Source organism: Belonocnema kinseyi, chromosome 3, assembly GCF_010883055.1.
Source record: "Belonocnema kinseyi isolate 2016_QV_RU_SX_M_011 chromosome 3, B_treatae_v1, whole genome shotgun sequence".
NCBI lineage: Eukaryota > Metazoa > Arthropoda > Insecta > Hymenoptera > Cynipidae > Belonocnema > Belonocnema kinseyi.
Window position 1 is genome coordinate 53480911 of NC_046659.1, and position 18144 is coordinate 53499054.

Here is an 18144-nt window from a genome sequence, read left to right on the forward strand (position 1 = left end):
TGAAAGAGGGAGCTCTTCTTAATATTTTGACACCAAAATCATGTCGATACACCTTACCGACTGCGAGTAAAGCCACCCACGCTTAAACTTGACAGACTGTAACTCTGTCGGTGGCAGTCATTGTTAGTCTGGCTTCCTGATTTCTGAGTGACCAGCCCCTCGGAGTCAGCTTAGCCTTACTCTCCCTTAAGGAAATCATTTTGTTGAGCATTCTTTGTTCACTTTATAAAAATTTGGTAGTAATTACTCAAAAAATGGTTGGCGTAACAAAACAATTTATTGGACTCAAAAAACAATTTTCGTAAAATCTCATTTGTTACTTGTACCAGAGAATTTGGTGGCTCGTACCAAATATGCGACCACACAAGCCCAGATGCCTGAAGCCCCTGTTTTCCATATCAAATTATGCCATCAATGGCCATATAAAGAGAAGCGTTTTTTCGTTTTGATTTGTGAAATTTTTAAAGCAGTTTAGAATCAAATAAAGTTTTATTATGTGTGACTTAACCTCAGGTATCTTTCCAGGAAATGCTACAACTATTTTTTTAATTGAAAATATTTACTGTTTATAGAGTTACATTTCGATAGAAGGTTGTAGTGATAATAGTGATTTTTCTCTTTTTGACTTTAGAATTTAGGATTATGTTAGGAACCGAGCGTCATCATATTTCGTAACATAATATAATTATAACTTATATATATGTATATATATATATATATATATATATATTTTATAGTTATAACATTGTGTCTAGCATGGCTAATGGCCCCTCTGCCATGCTTCTCCCACGGTCGAACATGATTTGGTTGGAATTAAACTGTGGCAAAATTTTCGAAGATGGACACAATCTACTACATTTGCCTCACTTTTTAGAAAGTATTGGTGGGTAAATATTTTATTTTATTGGACTTTGCGAAATTCTGTTTAGAGCCCGCGTGAAAGAAGTTTGCATGGATCAAGCATGGCAAGACACTTAGAAATATCTGGCTCAAGCATGGGTCATGGCTGAATACTAGCGTGGCGCACGGCTTGCTCTTGTCCGTCTCTCATGCTTAGGACACGCTAAACACAAATGAATATTCTTAAGAATCTGTAAGTGTCTGAGAAAATTAGCCTGCGTTAAAAACGGAAATCTCATGTTTGCCAATTGTCTACACGTCTCTAAATGTTAAATTCATTACCCGCGTGCAACGGATCGCGCACCAGGTAATTTAGCACGTATTCTACGAGAATTTTTTCAAAATTTAAATTGTTGCAATAGCCAAACTAACTAAAAATAGTGCATCGAAGATCTGGGTGCACCGGATCGAGCACCAGGTATTTTAAAACGTATTCTTCGAGAACTTTTAGAAAATTTAAATTTTGTGAATAAAGAAAACAATTCCAAATGGTGAGTCGACGGCCCGGGTGCACCGGGTCGCTCCCCAGGTAGTTTAGCACATATTCTACGAGAACTTTTTAAGAATTTAAATTGTGCCAACTGCCAAAATGAATACCAATGGCGAGCCGATGATCCTGCTGAACCGGGTCGTGCATCAGGGATTTTAGGACGTATTATAAGAGAATTAGCAAAGAATTTAAATTTTGCCATCTCTTAAAATGAATACATATCGTGAGTCGACCACCCGGTGCGCCGGATTGTGCACCAGGTCATTTAAAACGTCATTTACGGGAACCTGATTGAAATTGAAATTTTATCAATAACCAAAACAATTCCAAATATTAAGTCGATGATTCGGGTGTAAAGGATCGCACATCAGTTACTTTAGCACGTTTTCTATGAGAACAACAACAACAGTCAACAACCCGGGTGCATCGGATTGTGCATCAGGGCGTTCAAATTTCATCAACGTAGTTATTTGGTGTTTACTTATGATATTTATACCATCTGGTAGTCATTCTGACTGTTGTGACAATTTAAATTTGGAAAAGATTCTTGTAGAATACGTGCTAAGCTATCTGTTGTGCGATTCAATCCACACGGATCACGGGCTTACTATTGGACGTCATTTTGCTTGTGGGACAAATTTAAATTTTGAAACACTTTTTGTAGAATACGTGCTAAGCTACCTGTTGCGCTTTCAGGTTCATACGGAACGTCGGCTTACTATTGGAAGTTATTTTGGTTGTTGGAACATTTTAAATTTTGAAAAAGTTCTTGTAGAATACGTGCTAAGCTACCTGGTGCACGATCCGGTGCACCCGGATCGTCGACTCACCATTGGTAGTTCTTTTGGCAGTTGGCACAATTTTAATTCTTATAAATTTCTCGTAGCATACGTGCCAAACTACTTGGTGCGCAAACCGGTGCACCCGGGTCGTCTATTCACCATTCGGAATTGTTTTCATTATTCATCAAATTTAAATGTTTAGAAAGTTCTTGTACCATACGTATTAAAGTACCGGGTACTCAATCCGGTGCAACCGGATTGTCGAATCGCAATTTTTAGTTATTTTGGCAGTTGAATCAATTCAAATTTTGAACAAGCTCTTGTAGAATACGTACTCAGCTACTTGGTGCTTCACCCGTTTCCCCCGGATCGTCGTCTCACTGTTGGCAGTTATTTTTGCAGTTGGCACAATTTAAATTCTTAAAAAGTTGTCATACAATACGTGCTAAAGTACCTGGTGCACAACCCGGTGGACCTGGGTCGTCGACTCGCCATTCGGAATTGTTTTCGTTATTCACCAAATTTAAATGTTCAGAAAGTTCTTGTACCATGCGTATTAAAGTACCGGGTACTTAATCCGGTGCAACCGGATTGTCGAATCGCAATTTTATTTATTTTGGCAGTTGAAACAATTATAATTTTGAAAAAGTTTTTGCAGAATACGTACTCAGCTACTTGGTGCTTCACCCGGTTCCCCCGGATCATCGTCTCACTGTTGGTAGTTATTTTTGCAGTTGGCACAATTTGAATTATTAACGAGTTCTTGTAGAATACGTGCTAAACTACCTGATGCGCGACCCGGTGCACGCGAATCTTCGACTCACAATTTTTAATTATTTTGGCTGTTTGAACAATTAAAATTTTTTTAAAGTTCTCGTAGAATACGTTTAAAACTACTTGGTGCTCAATCCGGTGAACACGGATCGTCGACTTATCATAGTTAGTTATTTTTGCAGTAAGCACAATTTAAATTCTCAAAAAGTTCTTGTAGAATACGTATTAAACTATTTGGTGATCGACCCGCTACACCCGGATCTTCGACTCACAATTTTTAATTATTATTTACCATTTAGAGACGTGTAGACTATTGGCAACCCTAAGATTTCCATTTTTAAGGCAAGCTAGTTTTCTCTGGAACTTACATGTTTAAAAAATATTCATTTGTGTTTAGCGTGTCCTAAGCATAGTAGACGGTCAAGAGCAAGGCTTGCGCCATGCTACCATTGAGCCGCAATCTATGCTTTAGCCAGATATATCCAAGTGCCTTGCCATGCTGCAGCCATGCAAACTTCATTCACGCGGGTTCTTAAAATAAGTGCGCAAAGTCCAATACAAGAAAATATTTATCCACAAAACCTTTCTGAAAATTGAGGAAAATCGAGTAGATTGTGTTTATCTTCGGCAATTTTGCCAAAGTTCAATTTAAACCAAATCACGTTCGTCCATGAGCGAAGCATAGCAGAGAAGCCATTAGCCATGCTTGACCGATTGTTCATAACCATGGGACGACCGTAGGACGGCTGTGGGTGAACATGAACCCAATCTTGAGCCACGCTTACCCCACGGTTAACCCACGCTCATATAACATATTGCGAAAAAAATGTATATCTCTTGTTTATTGCATCCAGGCTCAAAATATTTCTAACACAAACACTATTTCACAATAAAATTTGTTAGTTCAATCACTTACTGGTTCACCCAGTAAAAATGGGGAAATCACTAAGTCGCCACTAATAATTCAAAATACTGTTTCAACCAGTCACAATTTCACTAATCCGTTATAAGTGAGTGACTTGTGTGATTCAGTACCTGCTTTCAGATATATAAATGAATGAGGTTGCCTTATACATCAGTAAATATTCTTATTGATTTGTTTCAGTGACCCATTTTTCACTAATTAAAATTCAGTGACAAAAATAATATTTTTATTTACTGCATACAATCGAATAGTTTTCACTGATTTGTTTCTCATTTATATTGTAATATACATATCCTGTACCTGATTTACTGAAAATTAATTTAAAAGAGATTCCTGAGTGAAATTCTATACAGCAAAGGGATTCAAATCTAAGTACAAGCTTTTGAATGTGGAGGCATTTATAATTATTTACCAAATTGACAGTGAATGTCCACTGATTCAAGTGTGGACATCTGCGAAACAGGAACCGTTTGATAGATTTCACCAATTTAAGAAACGTTAGATTATTTATATTCTTTCAAATCAGAGATCAGAGCACTTAATTCTTAAAGGGTCCAGAGAGCTGAATGGTCCAGCAAGTGTCCGGTCCAGACCCGAACCCGTAAGAACTTAAAGGGTACGGGTCCAGGCCCCGACCCTTATTAATTGAAAAGGTTCGGGTCCGGACCCGGATCCTTAAGAAATTGAAGGGTACGGGTCCGGTCCGGACCCTTAAGAATTGAAAAGGTTCGGGTCCGGACTCGCACCCTTGAGAAATTAAACGGTACGGGTTCGTACCCGGACGCTTAAGAATTTAAAAGTTTCAGGTGCGGAACCGAACCCTTACAAATTTAAAGGGTAGAGGTGCGGACCCGTACCCTTAAGAATTTATAAGTTGCGGGTGCGGACCTTTACCCTCAAGAAATGAAAGGCTACGGGTTCGGACCCGGGCCCTTAAGGAACCATTTAATGCTGGGTCCAACCTAAAGGGTTCCTAGCATTATATTTTAAAAATTTACAAATTGGTGGACGACCAAATGAGAGAGAATAAAGAGAAAGACAAATTTGGGATCAAAAATAAACAATGCTCAAGTTTGACTCAAATTTTGAAAATCTAATTCGGGTCCGGACCCGTACCCTTAAGATCTTAAAGGGTATGGGCCTGAGCCCGGACCTTATAAAATTTAAAAGGTTCGTGTTCGGATACGTACCCCTATGACATTAAAGGGTACGAGTCCGGACCCGGACCCTTTAGATTCAAAAGGTCCAGGTTCGGACCCGTACCCTTAATAAATTAAAGGGTCCGGGTTCGGACCAGAACCCTTAAAGATTTAAAAGGTCCGGATCCCGACCCAAACCCTTAAGAAATTAAAGGGTCCAAGATGGACCCAGACCCTTAAGGAACCCTTTAAACTCGGGTCCAAGTAAAAGGTTCCGATCGTGTCAGATTTTAATGATTTTAAGTTTTAATACCCTAATTTTAAATTAGTGGTATTTTACTGTGAATCAGTGACTCAGCTTTCAATATTTCTATCAGTCCATGAATTCTCTTATTTCTCAATAAAAAATATTACTGATGTGCCAGTGACGGGTATTACAAATTTCACTAGTATCTTTACCAAGGGAAACAGTGAAAATGAATGAAATTTTAGTGAGTTTTTATTGAATCTCACTGAATTCATACTATAAATGAAATCACATACTTACCCAAAGGGCTATTCTTTGAGCAATCGGCTGGTATATATAAAAATAGTTGAAAACCAAGAGGGACAAACTGCCATTTTTGAGTGTGAGTTCTTGAGTGAATATCCACTCGAATACTTCCGATTTTTATATTATCAGATACTTTCGAATTCTTTTCAATTAAAGTGCTTTATTAAAATACTTTTAGTTATTTTACATATAAAGAAGCATGTTACCTTATTTTAAATAAGATCCACTGTCAATGATCAGTTTTTTCCGTTATCACTTGAAAGTAATCTGAACACAATAAATAGGTGCAAAAATTTCACTTGACATTATCAGATTTCCTCATCTAATTAATAATTATTATATTTAGTGTAATTTTTATCGAAAACATTTGAAATTTAATAAAAAATTATTTTTACACATTTGAGTAATTTGATAGAACTTTGTCATTCATTTTACATAATAAAACTTTTTATATAATATTATATCTGCTTTCGTTTAAATCACTCAACGTTATTACGTCACGTCAACGATCATCGGCCCGAGTAATCGAGGACAAACTCGGACAGGGGAGTTCTGTAATTTCATCGATTTTCTGTATCTGCAATTATTGTTCATCGGTTTCATATACTGCGATTGTTTATAAGATACGATTCTTAACACTAAACTGTGAGTACTCAGTCCACACTTAATATGGCCGTTGAATCATTGTATATATATGGAAACCAAGGCTGTTCAATGGGCATTCAAGATACGCCACTATAGAACAACTGATTTATTACGGGACATATTCTGATAAATTAGGAGAACTCAATCATTATAGAAATCATCTTCCTTGAATGAAATGATTATTTTCTTGAAATTATAGTTCAACTTTATGTAGCGATCCAATTATCAAATTATTATATCAAAGTTTAGGGTATCATGGGAATTTCTTTATAATTTTCAATGATTAAAAATCTTCGAAAATCAAAATGCTATTAAGGAAAAGCCAGGGAGCACCGAACGACGGGGCAAAAGCGGCTTTGCAAATAACCTTGCTATTTAATAATCATTTTCATTTTTGTTATTATCAAATAATCTATTTCATTCGAAAACTAATATTATCATCTCAAATCTTGAAAATGAACGTGGTAAGCGAAATAATGTGATCTACTTGAAGATAAAACCTTCAAGTTCTATTATGCAAATTAACGAAGTTAATATTTTTCATTAGCTTAGCTAGTCGTTCGGGATTTTCCGAATTTTTCCATCTCCTTTTCTAATTTTCCCAATTTTTCGGGAGGATCAGCCTCAAATGCTGGGCAAGATCGACGAAATAAAGCTTGTTAGAAGTAATTAAATTATCAAGTGTTTGTTTTATTAAGATTAATAATGCGTATGCAAATATGATATATTATAATCTGAGGCAACAACATAAAAAATGTATGAATTCCACGCCTCATTATTTTTTTATAGAACAATGAATGTTAACCGGTCAATCTTGCCGCTCTATATGTATCCTATACAGTATACTGATTGAAATATAGTTCTAATATTATAAGCTTAATTGAATAAGCAGAGTATTTTATAAACCAAACGTGTATTATTCATAAATAATAAGTTGACATAACAGGACTAGTGATAAACAAGACAAAGACAAAACACGATAGAACCTTGTTTTTAAAATACAACATGAAGTTGGACTGAATCTTGATGGAACGCTAATTTGAACTCTAATACTCCCCCTCAAATACAGCGAGCCTTTTATCTTTCAATGATTTCATGCCTAGTAAATGTAAAAACTTCCAATGTTTAATTCGTGGTAGTCCTGTCGTAAATATATCCGCAATCATTTCTTTAGAAGATAAGTGTTTCACCTTGATGTAACCCTTACTTAAGATATTTCGTATATAATGATATCTAATATCTATATTCTTAGTTTTAGGATGAAACATTCTATTTTTAGCCAAGAATTGAGCTCCAATGTTGTCATCATTCAGTAGAATATTATAAAATTCCCTGAAACCAAGTTTCAGAAGGAATTCACATGGATAACAGGCCTCTTTGGTAGCCTCGGTCAAAGCCAGGTTGAGGATAGTTGAGGATAGTGCAACGGTACGTTGTTTCCTAGCTTCCCAAGTTACTGCAGTACCACTTAAAATAAAAGTGAATCCAGTATATGAACGTCTGTCCACGATGCAGCTACCCGTCAGCATCTGCATATCCTATAATGTCCTTTGCATTTTTCTTGTAGGTTACTTACATGTCAATAGTTCCTTTAAGATAACGAAGAACTCGTTTCGCCGCTGTCCAATGTTGGCATTTCTTCTTGAGGTTGTATCATAGAGTAGTGCTTCTTAGGACGTCCTTTGTTTCCAGTCCTAAGGATTTTTGGTCTTCCTGGACCTCTTCTTAGATTTCCTTCCGCTTCAAGGAGTCCCTCTTCTTCTAGTCGATTATGTCTTTCTTCTATATGTTTTCTTCGAGTAAATCTTCAGGAAAGATAGGTCTCTCTTCTTCAGGAAAATCTTCATTTTCTTCCATGTAAGGAATTTCTTGTTCTGGTTCTTGGTTTTCCCTGATATTCGGTCCGATTTCAATTTCTTGAGGTATAGGTTGTTTTTTCGAAGAATTAGCTGCTATTGGTTTATTAGGGAAATTCATTTGTGGGATGAAATCTTCAAAACTTCCTTGATTTTCAATTTCATTCATAAACCTAATATCTCTCGCAGTGACTACTTTTTGGTCGGTTGGCAACCAAACTCGGTAACCTTTGGAATCTTCACTATAACCCAGAAAAATGCATTTCTTACCAAGAGGTTCCATTTTTCCTCTCGAGATATCGTTGTCAATGACTACTGCCTTTTCTCCAAAAAATTCGTAAGTGTTTTAGGTCTGGGGGATTTCCTGTCCATTTTTCGAATGGGGTTCTGCGGTCAAGTGCTTTTGTAGGACATCGGTTCCTGATGTAGTTTCCATTGTCAGTTTGAAAAGTTTTAATTTGAACACCTTTTTGCCTTTCTGAAAAACTTTTATATTCTTTAAAAGCTTGAAGGACATCGCTTTTCTTACGTAAAAATCTAATTTCACACCACCGTGAACTGTCGTCAATAAAAGTGATAAAATATTTAGCTTTTTCCTTTGATTCTGTTCGCATTGGACCACATAGATCCGAATGCAAAATTTCTAGGATTTTTGTACATTTATTTGAATGTTTTGGAAAAAGAAGAGAAGTAATCTTGCCCTGCAGGCAAATTTCGCATGGTGGAATAGATGATTCATTTGTCCATGTCATTCCAGTTGCGACTTCGTTTTTCTTCATTTGAAAAAGATCTTGTTTATTCAAATGACCTAATCGTTCGTGCCAAAGCATTGCTTGCGTTTTCCAAAAATCATTTGATGCCATGCATGGTCCTTCTTAATTTCTTTCTCTTATATAGTACAAATCTCCCATCCTGTCGGCGACAGTTTGTCCGAAGATCAGGTACAAATAGTGTATTATCCAAACGTATACCTTTTCCTGTTTTTCCGTCTGGAACCACTATTCTAACGGTACCTTTCGCTCTCACGTCAGTAGATGCATCACTAGCGAGGTGTAGTTTTTTATGTGGAGTATTTTCGAAATTTGTGAAAATATTTTCATCCTTACATAGATGCGAAGTGCATCCACTATCAAGACACCATTTTTCCTTCTGTGAGCCGTTTCCTGCACCAAGGGTAATAGATTTTTCTGCTGATACTAGAAAAGCTTCATCCTCAGCAACGGAGGCCTTTTCTTTCTTTTCTGGACAATCAGCGGCCTTGTGATCAGTTCGTGCATCGATGAGACTGAAACTCATTTTTTTTCAGAATCATACCTTATTTTATTTTCTGTTATCTTATTATTAAATTTCTTTCTATATTTTCCCCGTGCTAACATAGCACTTGGATCACTTTCCTTGGCTTTTTGTTTCCTTGTGTCAATTTTATCAAGGACTTTCTGCTTTAGAGTTTTTGGATCTAATAACTGAATCTAGGCAACGATGACACATCGAAGGTTATCGTAGCTTTTAGAAAGACTGAGTAGAAGATTGATTGATTGCTGTTAATTTCCAAACTGAAAATCTAATTCCGAGAATTCGTCGATAATTCCAAAAAATTCACTCATTTGCTCGGAAATATCACCAGTTGCATCCATCTTGTACGATGTCAAGCGTTTTCACAGATAGACTTTTCTCGCTGGTGTCCTTGATTTGTAGATCGTTTCCAGTTTTAACCAAATATCCCTCAAAGTTTCGCAACCTTTTATGTTTTTACGTTCCTTTGAGCTGATAGATAGTATCAAATCTGCCTTTGCCTTTTCGTCGTTGTCGATTCATGTTTCCACTGCAGCCACATTTGCTTCCGTATCTTCCGGTTTTGTTTTCTTCCCGTTCACGTACCCCCACGTTCCATTTCTGGTTTATACGGCTTGAGCTTTCATTTTCCATGTACCATAATTTTGTTTCGTCAACGTTTCCAAACGTGCAGAGTTCGTAGATGATTTCATATTTTTCTTCTTATTGTCAAGTGTAAAGTTCCACTTAATTCCGAAAAATATAATACACGAACTTTTTTATTTTCGTTTTTGGTTTATATACGACAAAAGCCACCTGAGCTCATAACCTTATAGAAATATAGTTCTAATATTGTAAGCCTAATTGAATAAGCAGAGTATTTTATAAACCAAACGTTTATTATTCATAAATAATAAGTTGTCATAACAGGACTAGTGACAGACAAGACAAAGTCAAAACACGATAGAACCTTGTTTTTAAGATAAAACATGAAGTTGGTTTGAATCTTGATGGAACGCTAATTTGAACTCTAACATATACATTGATTTTTCCATACAATATGTAATAAAGTTCGGATGAAAATTAACATGGCTAAATTACGTAAACATGATAACTCAAAAACATTAAAATTTAAGTTACGTTCTTCTTGAAGACAATAACGAATAACGTGAATATTAAAACTAATATAATAACTTGCATTTTTATCGACCTAGATAGTGGTGTAGATTTTAAATATCAATATGTTCAAGTTTTTAAAAAAATATACAAATTTCGGAACATGTGACGCTATTCATTTAACTTATTTTTAGTTCCATCGGGCCTTTACAATCTTCATACTTCAAATATACACTTTGATATAATTTTTTTTTTTATGGAACTACGTTTACTGTCTGAGTTGTCTGAAATATATGAGAAACTCAGCCGGTAAATATCATTCTGATGGTTCCGTTAAAACAAAATAATAATTTAAAGAAATTTGTCTGAATTTCACAACTCGAAATAGCGCAATTATTGGTGTGAATTGGCTATTTTTAATATTTTGACAATATCGTCAGTTCCTTTTCAACCGTTCTTGACAGGATAAATATCCCGCGCTGGTTCAGCGATTAAATTTTTTCCGCGCGGGAAAACTTCTTTAGCCTAAAGCTACTAAAAACTGCAATACTGTCCTATAGCTGTCCTAGATAATCGATAATTCACCTACTCTGCATCGAAATCACAGAGTCGCACAAATTTCGCTGAGAGAACTCCTGTTGGCTTTACGACTTCCTTGATGAACAAGTTTTTATACATCTTTTGTTCTTCGATTTTGTAGCCGTAAGGAAATTTCCTCTGGCTGAACGAAAAAGCTGAGTTTCAGAGGTCGTTAAGTGCGCTATTCTAGTGCGAGATACTTGTTCAAGTTTCTAGACGTGAAAAACTTAAGGAACTTGAGATATGAAACAAAGTTAATAATGTATGTGGTAAATCAGCAACGTGATCTTCGCGCTAGAAAGCTTCGATACACAAAATCAATTCGATCCACCAGTTATCTTCCAATCCTTTCTTTTACTCGACGCAATATCTCATTCTCTTCTAATATATTTTCCTTTCTCCCATCATTTCTTCGCATCGCTTGTTATACACGCTACCAGAACGCGTTTAGTCAGGCGTGGTTCACGACGCATTTTTTTTTATTTTAATATAAGTGTATGTGTGAGTCCAAACTACTTGTATGTGTATTTAAAGGCGACAATTTCACCTCTGGATGCTTTCTTAGAGTTACTTTCTGCCACTCCACAGGTTTTCAGTCGCTTACTTCCTGATGGTCGAGAAAGTTTCTTACAATGCCATAGGTGTTAAATAAAACCACCTTCTGAGCTGCTGGCAATATCCTACTGACTACTAAATATTTAATATGTTCAGTTAATCTTGCATGCACATTGCCTGTAGCCGAAATCGCAGTAAGATGAATAGATGCATGCTTCTCATTCATTCATATGGTATTTACTTCTTTCCTTAAAGTAGTTCACGCAAAAGTTCTCTTTTCTTGGGAATTTTCTTAAATGTTCGCAATACATACTGGAGATTAGTACGCAACGACCATGCAGTTTTTAATACAATGTTGAGCCTGTGAAGTTAGATATTATCCACTAAAAATAGTACATTTTAAATGGTTGCCATATAAAAACGAGTTAAATTTGTATACTTTTAATTGTAGCATCTAAACAGTTCTTACCATTCATGTTAGAAACTATAGATTTATAGGAAAAGGTCAAACAAAAATTTTACAAAATTTTCCATTTTTTCTTGAGTTTTGTATCAGAGATATAACTGTCCAAAGAATAATATTTTTATTCACGTGAGAAATATAGCGCAAGCAAGTACTGACAATTTGGCAACACTGTTTGCCTTACTGATGAAGGCGCTTGTCAAATCTACGTGCATGAGTAGCTAGCCATAGCCACTTAACTGTATGCGGTGTTGTCACGCTCATTGCTTAACTAGTATGCGATGTGTACGTACATTATAGGTTTTTTTTGTGTCTAGAACGAAAGTGTACAGACCTAATCAAAATTTTGGACGAAAGGTTAGAAGAAATACTGTGTCGTTTTAGATCGGCCTGAGTTTAAACGTTTGCAAAAAATTCGCGCGCCTGAACTGCCTTAACTCACTATACTTATGCAGCTTGGTTTTATTGGTTAAGTGCAAATTTCGGTTAAGTGGGCAAGCAGGATTATTATTATTATTATTATTATTTTATTAAACTTTTACTCGGGTGAACCCTTTTATACATCATAACCACGGACTAAGTGAAGCGGCTGATGAGATTAGAATGTTATAAATTAATTTAATACGATGCTTGAAACCTCCTGCGATGATGTAAGTATACAATTACGAGCGGCCGCAAGTGCTGGAGGTGACAACAGTCACCACTGGGTGCTTTCTTAAAGCTACCATCTTATTATTATGAGAGAAGTTGTAGGCTCCAGAAGCTACGATCATGCTTCCTTAAAGCAACCAATCCCGACGCAACTGGCGCAGCTCCTTCTATCCTAGAAGGTAAGCAAGAACGGGAAATTTACGCAATAGAATTCGTCAAGCACTGTTCCTTAAAGTGCGGCCTCCAGCCGGGGATGACATTACGTGGCAGACGGCAGAGTTGGAGGTGAAGGTTTCACCTCTGGATACTTTTTTATAGTTACCAACCTTTGTACAATCTTAGGAGGAAAAGTATTGTCGGACCAGATGAAGTGATCCCAGAAGAACAGCCTTTTGCATCTGACTTGTGATCGTCTGAGCCTGATGCTAGCAAGCCTGCATTTTGTTAAAATGGCTAAGAAATGAAGCTTTCATACCTCCAAGGCAGCCAATTATGAGAACCACAAGATGGACTTTGTAGCCTTAGTACAGTCTGCTCAGCTCAAAAAGAAGAGCCTGATATTTCGTCCGTTTTTCTTCCTCCTTTGCCGTGATATTACCATCGGCTGATGCCGAGAATTTAATCACGTAAATTATCTTATTCTTTAGATCTTGCAGGACAATATCAGGCTTTGTAGCACTGATACGATGAGTGGCAAGACGAGTATTAGATAAACACGATAAAAATGCCGCAGATGGTAATATAACACCTTTAGAGCCACATTGTTTCTCTCTATATACCCGAAACGTGCATACTTTGCGCATCCAATGAGAACATGTCTAATCGTTTCTGACTCTTCCTTGTACACTCGGCAGTTGGTATCGGCTACAGGTACATTCATTATGCGCTCACGGTAAACTAAGGTGTCTATAACGCCATCTTGACAAGCAAAAAGAAATCCCTCCGTCTCTGATCTTAATCCAGAAAATTTGAGAAACATGTTGCATAGACCCATCAATAGCTCTTCTCTACGTATAATGCCGTAGAATTTGCAATGAATGTACTTGTCAGCATGTTCCTTTAGTAGAAGCGAATGTTATGCTTCCTGTACACAACTTTTAAGCACCAAAGGTGTTAATGATCTTAGACTATGTGTATGGTCGCTAGAATAAAATGGAAGACCAAGCTTCTCTGCTGCCTTATCTGCGGCTCGGTAGAGAAACGCCACAACGTTGACTTCATGTTGGTATACGAGTAGCATTAGAGAATCTGTGCTTTTTAGAACTGAGCAGGCTGTAGCTAGAACCGCTCTTTGATGTGTGTGTGTTTCGGTCAAGTTGCTCCAACTCATCGACATTATATTTTACTGCACCAAACGTGTGAAGCAGTATAGGAACGGCCAAAATATTGGTCGCCTAGATCTTATTCTTCCCAGATAATTCGGAAGCCGACATGACACTGATCGTCACAAGTTGATGTATTTTCTAGTCTGCCTTGGTGTAGATGGACGCATGTACACTTTTCCAGTCCAAAGCTCATGCCAATGGCTTTAGATTACCCATTTACTGCAGCCACAAGGATTACATGGTTCTCTTTTGAAAAAGCAAAGAGTTAAAGGTCATCCATGTATAAAAGGCGGTTGACCTTAAATTCTCTTCTGTTCGACGGGCCACATACGAGTAGGTATCCAGAGCTTTTGCCGTGGAGCACAATAGATGGAGGCAAGAGGGAGATGCAGAAAATTATCAAACTTAAAGAGTATCCTTGGAAGAACTCCCTCTTATGTGTGACATTACTTGCAGTCACTTCTCTTTCGTCGGATGTTATGACAAATCTTGTTAGCCACAAGAGCATAAGGTCTTTCATGCATCTCAGTACTTTTGGATCAACCTCCAGGCCCTCAAGGAGCTTAATAAGTAGCTCATGGTTCGTTTTATCGAATGCCTTTCGGTAGTCAATTCAAGCAATGGACATGTTGCGTCGATACCTAATGGAATCCTGGGTAATACACCTGCCTATTAACAGGTTCCCTCTACAACAAATTAGTCCTCTCTTGCATCCGTTTTGTTTAACCATTGCACTCCATACCGGATCGATGGACCATTAGTTCTTTTGACTTGACAACTCTCCGGTCTTAAGGATTCGTACCGTGAGTCCTTCAACTAACCACTGCGGGATGGGTTGTTCTCCATTTAAGAAAGTGGTAAATATACGAGCTAGATGTTAGTGCGTAGAAGTGAACTTCTTCCACCAAAAGTTGTTAATTTTATCTGGCCCTGTCGCTAAAAAGTTCTTAATTCTAGCGATAACTTTCTTCACATCATCAGCAGTCATTATTTGACACTCCTCTTCTGGACGTTGCAACAGTTGCCTCTGGCAAAAGTTACGAAACAGTGAGATATCTGAGCGTCTTTATCTAGCTTATGAGTATCTTTATATAAATGTTCACAGAAGACTTGAATCTCTTCTCGACTAAGCGAATTTTTAAAGGCACATGACGTGTTGTTGAAAAGAGGAGAAGATTGAGTAGAAAATATGCAATTTTCCTGAATCCACCTAACTCGCCTTACAAGGCGCTCTTTGGCTGTTGAAAGAGCTCTTATTTTTTGCGTCCTGTGCTGTTCGATGGTCAGCAGTTTACACTTGTTCAGCGTGTGAGTTGCTTTCCGTAATTTTCGAGCAAGTGCCCTTACTTTTGAAGTGAACTTCTTATTAGAAGTTATGTAGCTAATCACGCACTGAACATTTGATGCATGCCGTCTAACCGTTTCCATTTTAAACTGAAGCTCTGCAATACGCTCGCGAGTCTTGCTCAGGCGTACTGAAGTATCATTACTTCTATTTTCGCAACGCAGGGAGACCGCCTTTTCGTAAACTATATAGTTCAGATTCCAGAGATCAACATCTTCAGGGAGCAAATCCGGGAGAGCAGTATTAGATTCAGCTAATTTGTCCATCCTGAGAAAAACTTTTTGGTGGGTTTTTGATCTCCTATTTCTCATGTTGGCATTATCGGCTATCTGCATTGGGTGGTCTTGCTGGAACAAGTGGTATGTTCTCTGGAGGCTTTTGCTCTTCTTGATAAAGAGCTTCATATCCCCCTTTGCGTAAAAAGGATACCTGATCTCTTAAATACTGGGTCGTTTTATGAGAATATTCCGGGTGCATATTAACCCAACGTTCATGTAGCCTTCTCATGTATCCTCTTTCCGCCGGTGAGCTTTGTTGCCAACAAGTAAGGATGTCCCTCCTGAGTTTGTCCGACCATTTAAATCGATGTTCTCGCGTTTTCATGGGGCCATTGCCTAGTCGTACCCTCGGTTCGGTCCTATTGTCACTCCCAACTGAACCATGGCCTCCATCCGAGAGAGGCCTATTGAGGGCGGAACTGAGCGATACTGATGACGTAACCGCATAATTCGTTACCTTGAGGAGTTAGCCTAATGCAACGTGGCTGACTACAAGGGCCGGAGCTCTTGGACGATGGGATCGCCACTTTCCTACGCCTATTATTGTGTTTTTTATTCAAAACTTTTACTCGGGTGAACCCGGTTATACATCATAGCCACAGACTAGGTCAAGTGACTGATGAGATTAGGATGTTATAATAGTCAATCCAATACGATGTTTGAAACCTCCTTCGATGATGTTGTAGGTATACAATGACGAGCGGCCGCTAGCGTTTCATTGTTCCAGTGTTTTTATTAAACTTTTACTCGTGTAAACCCGGTTATACATCATAGCCACGGGCTAAGTCAAGTGACTGATGAGATTAAAATGTTATAAATTAATTCAAATAATTTAATACTATGGTTGTAAGCTCCAGAAGCTACGATCATGGTTCCCTGAAGCAACCAATCCCGACGCAACTGGAACGTATACGTCATCCACTTCTGCTCCTTCTATGCTAGAAGGTAAGCAAGAACGGAAAATTTACGCATGATAGTTCGTAAAACACTGGTCCAACATTTTTATAATGTTAGGAGGAACAGTGTTGTTGAACCAGATGCAGTGATCCCTGAAGAACAGCCTTTTGCATCTGACTTGCGATCGTCTGAGTCTGATGCTGGCAAAACAGAATTTTGTTGGAAATTATTATTATTATTATTTATGTTCTTTCTATTCGATTTAACGCTTCTAAAAATTAAGGCGGTGAAATCTTAATTTCCTTAAAAAAATATTAAAATTCGAATACTTATTTATCCAGTATAAGTTAGCACAGTCGATGGGTACAAATGACGTTTTATTGATGAATAATTCTTTTTTGTTACAGCAATATGTTCACAAACATCCTGAACAAAGCAATGTGATTGGGCCAATGACAAAGTATTTTTACTACACGAGAACTCAGGGTCTCTTCAGGGTATGCTTTCCCAAAGATCGTCCACCCACAGGTAAGCCTTCTAAAATTATCACTGTGCTTAATTGTTACTAATAGACTCCTGAAGACGACCATTTAATTAAGAACAATTTATTTCAAACCAAAAATTATTAATATGGAGTACATATTTTTATATCTACTTAACGTATTAATACTGAAACTTGATACTAAACAGTTTTAATTTTAATAGTAAATTCGAAAAATACGTCTATGTTCAACAGCTGTTGTGAACCATTTCACAACAATGAAATCTTCGTTTTTGAAATAATTTTTCATTTTATTTTTTTCATGGAAAATTTTTTGGTCTTTGGGAAAATCTCTAGATTCAAATGATTACAATTTTAGTTTCGAAAGTATGAAGCTATATGAATATATAAATAATTTCATTTCCAGAAATTATAATTGCAAAATCTTAAATTCCTCTATATAAATAGTGCCAAAGGAAAATAATAAATCTTTTATGCTGCATTGCTTCTATAGAAATTTTCTTTTAAAAAGCTAACATAGATCGTTTATGGGCGTGTAACATTTCTAAATGTTTTGAATGTAAATTATACTTAATTAAAGTAACGGACTCATCGCCCTTTTCTGTGTCGCACTGCGCTAAGCGCTGTAACCGAAGCTTTACGATTATATAAAACAAAATGCGACACTACTTCAAAAACAGGTCAAATTTATAATTATACCTCACATCAGTGAAATCAGAAAATGCGACTTCATTATAAATATAATCCTTGCGAAAATGATCGCATCGAAAATTCCTGATTTTTATAACTCGAGTTTTGTATTACACACACATTTTTGTTACTGGCTAAACCACTGGCATGGCAAATTAATAATATGAGTAGAAAACAAGGCTGCTATTAATCTAATGTGAGTTTGTACAATTTAAGCACTTCAAATGAAAAATAATTCAATTTTTAATGAGTAATTTACATGGGTTTTATTTTCAACATATGGATTTAAAAAATGTATTAACTTTCAAATATTTTTGGATTTATTCATTATATTTTATTATTATTTATTTATTTATTATTTATTCGCTAAGCAGGGAAACCTGCGGTTGTCCGTATGACAAATCTTT

General features: G+C 36.9%; 1 protein-coding gene across 3 annotated transcripts in view; it reads left to right on the plus strand.

The window, feature by feature from the left end:
* The window catches only part of LOC117169150, a 94499-nt gene that overhangs the window by 27761 nt on the left and 48594 nt on the right, over positions 1–18144 (plus strand). For all 3 annotated transcript variants that reach the window (XM_033355363.1, XM_033355361.1, XM_033355364.1), the window contains exon 2: positions 16953–17073. In XM_033355363.1, coding sequence (XP_033211254.1) covers positions 16953–17073 — 121 coding nt within the window. The remainder of the gene's footprint in view (positions 1–16952; positions 17074–18144) is intronic.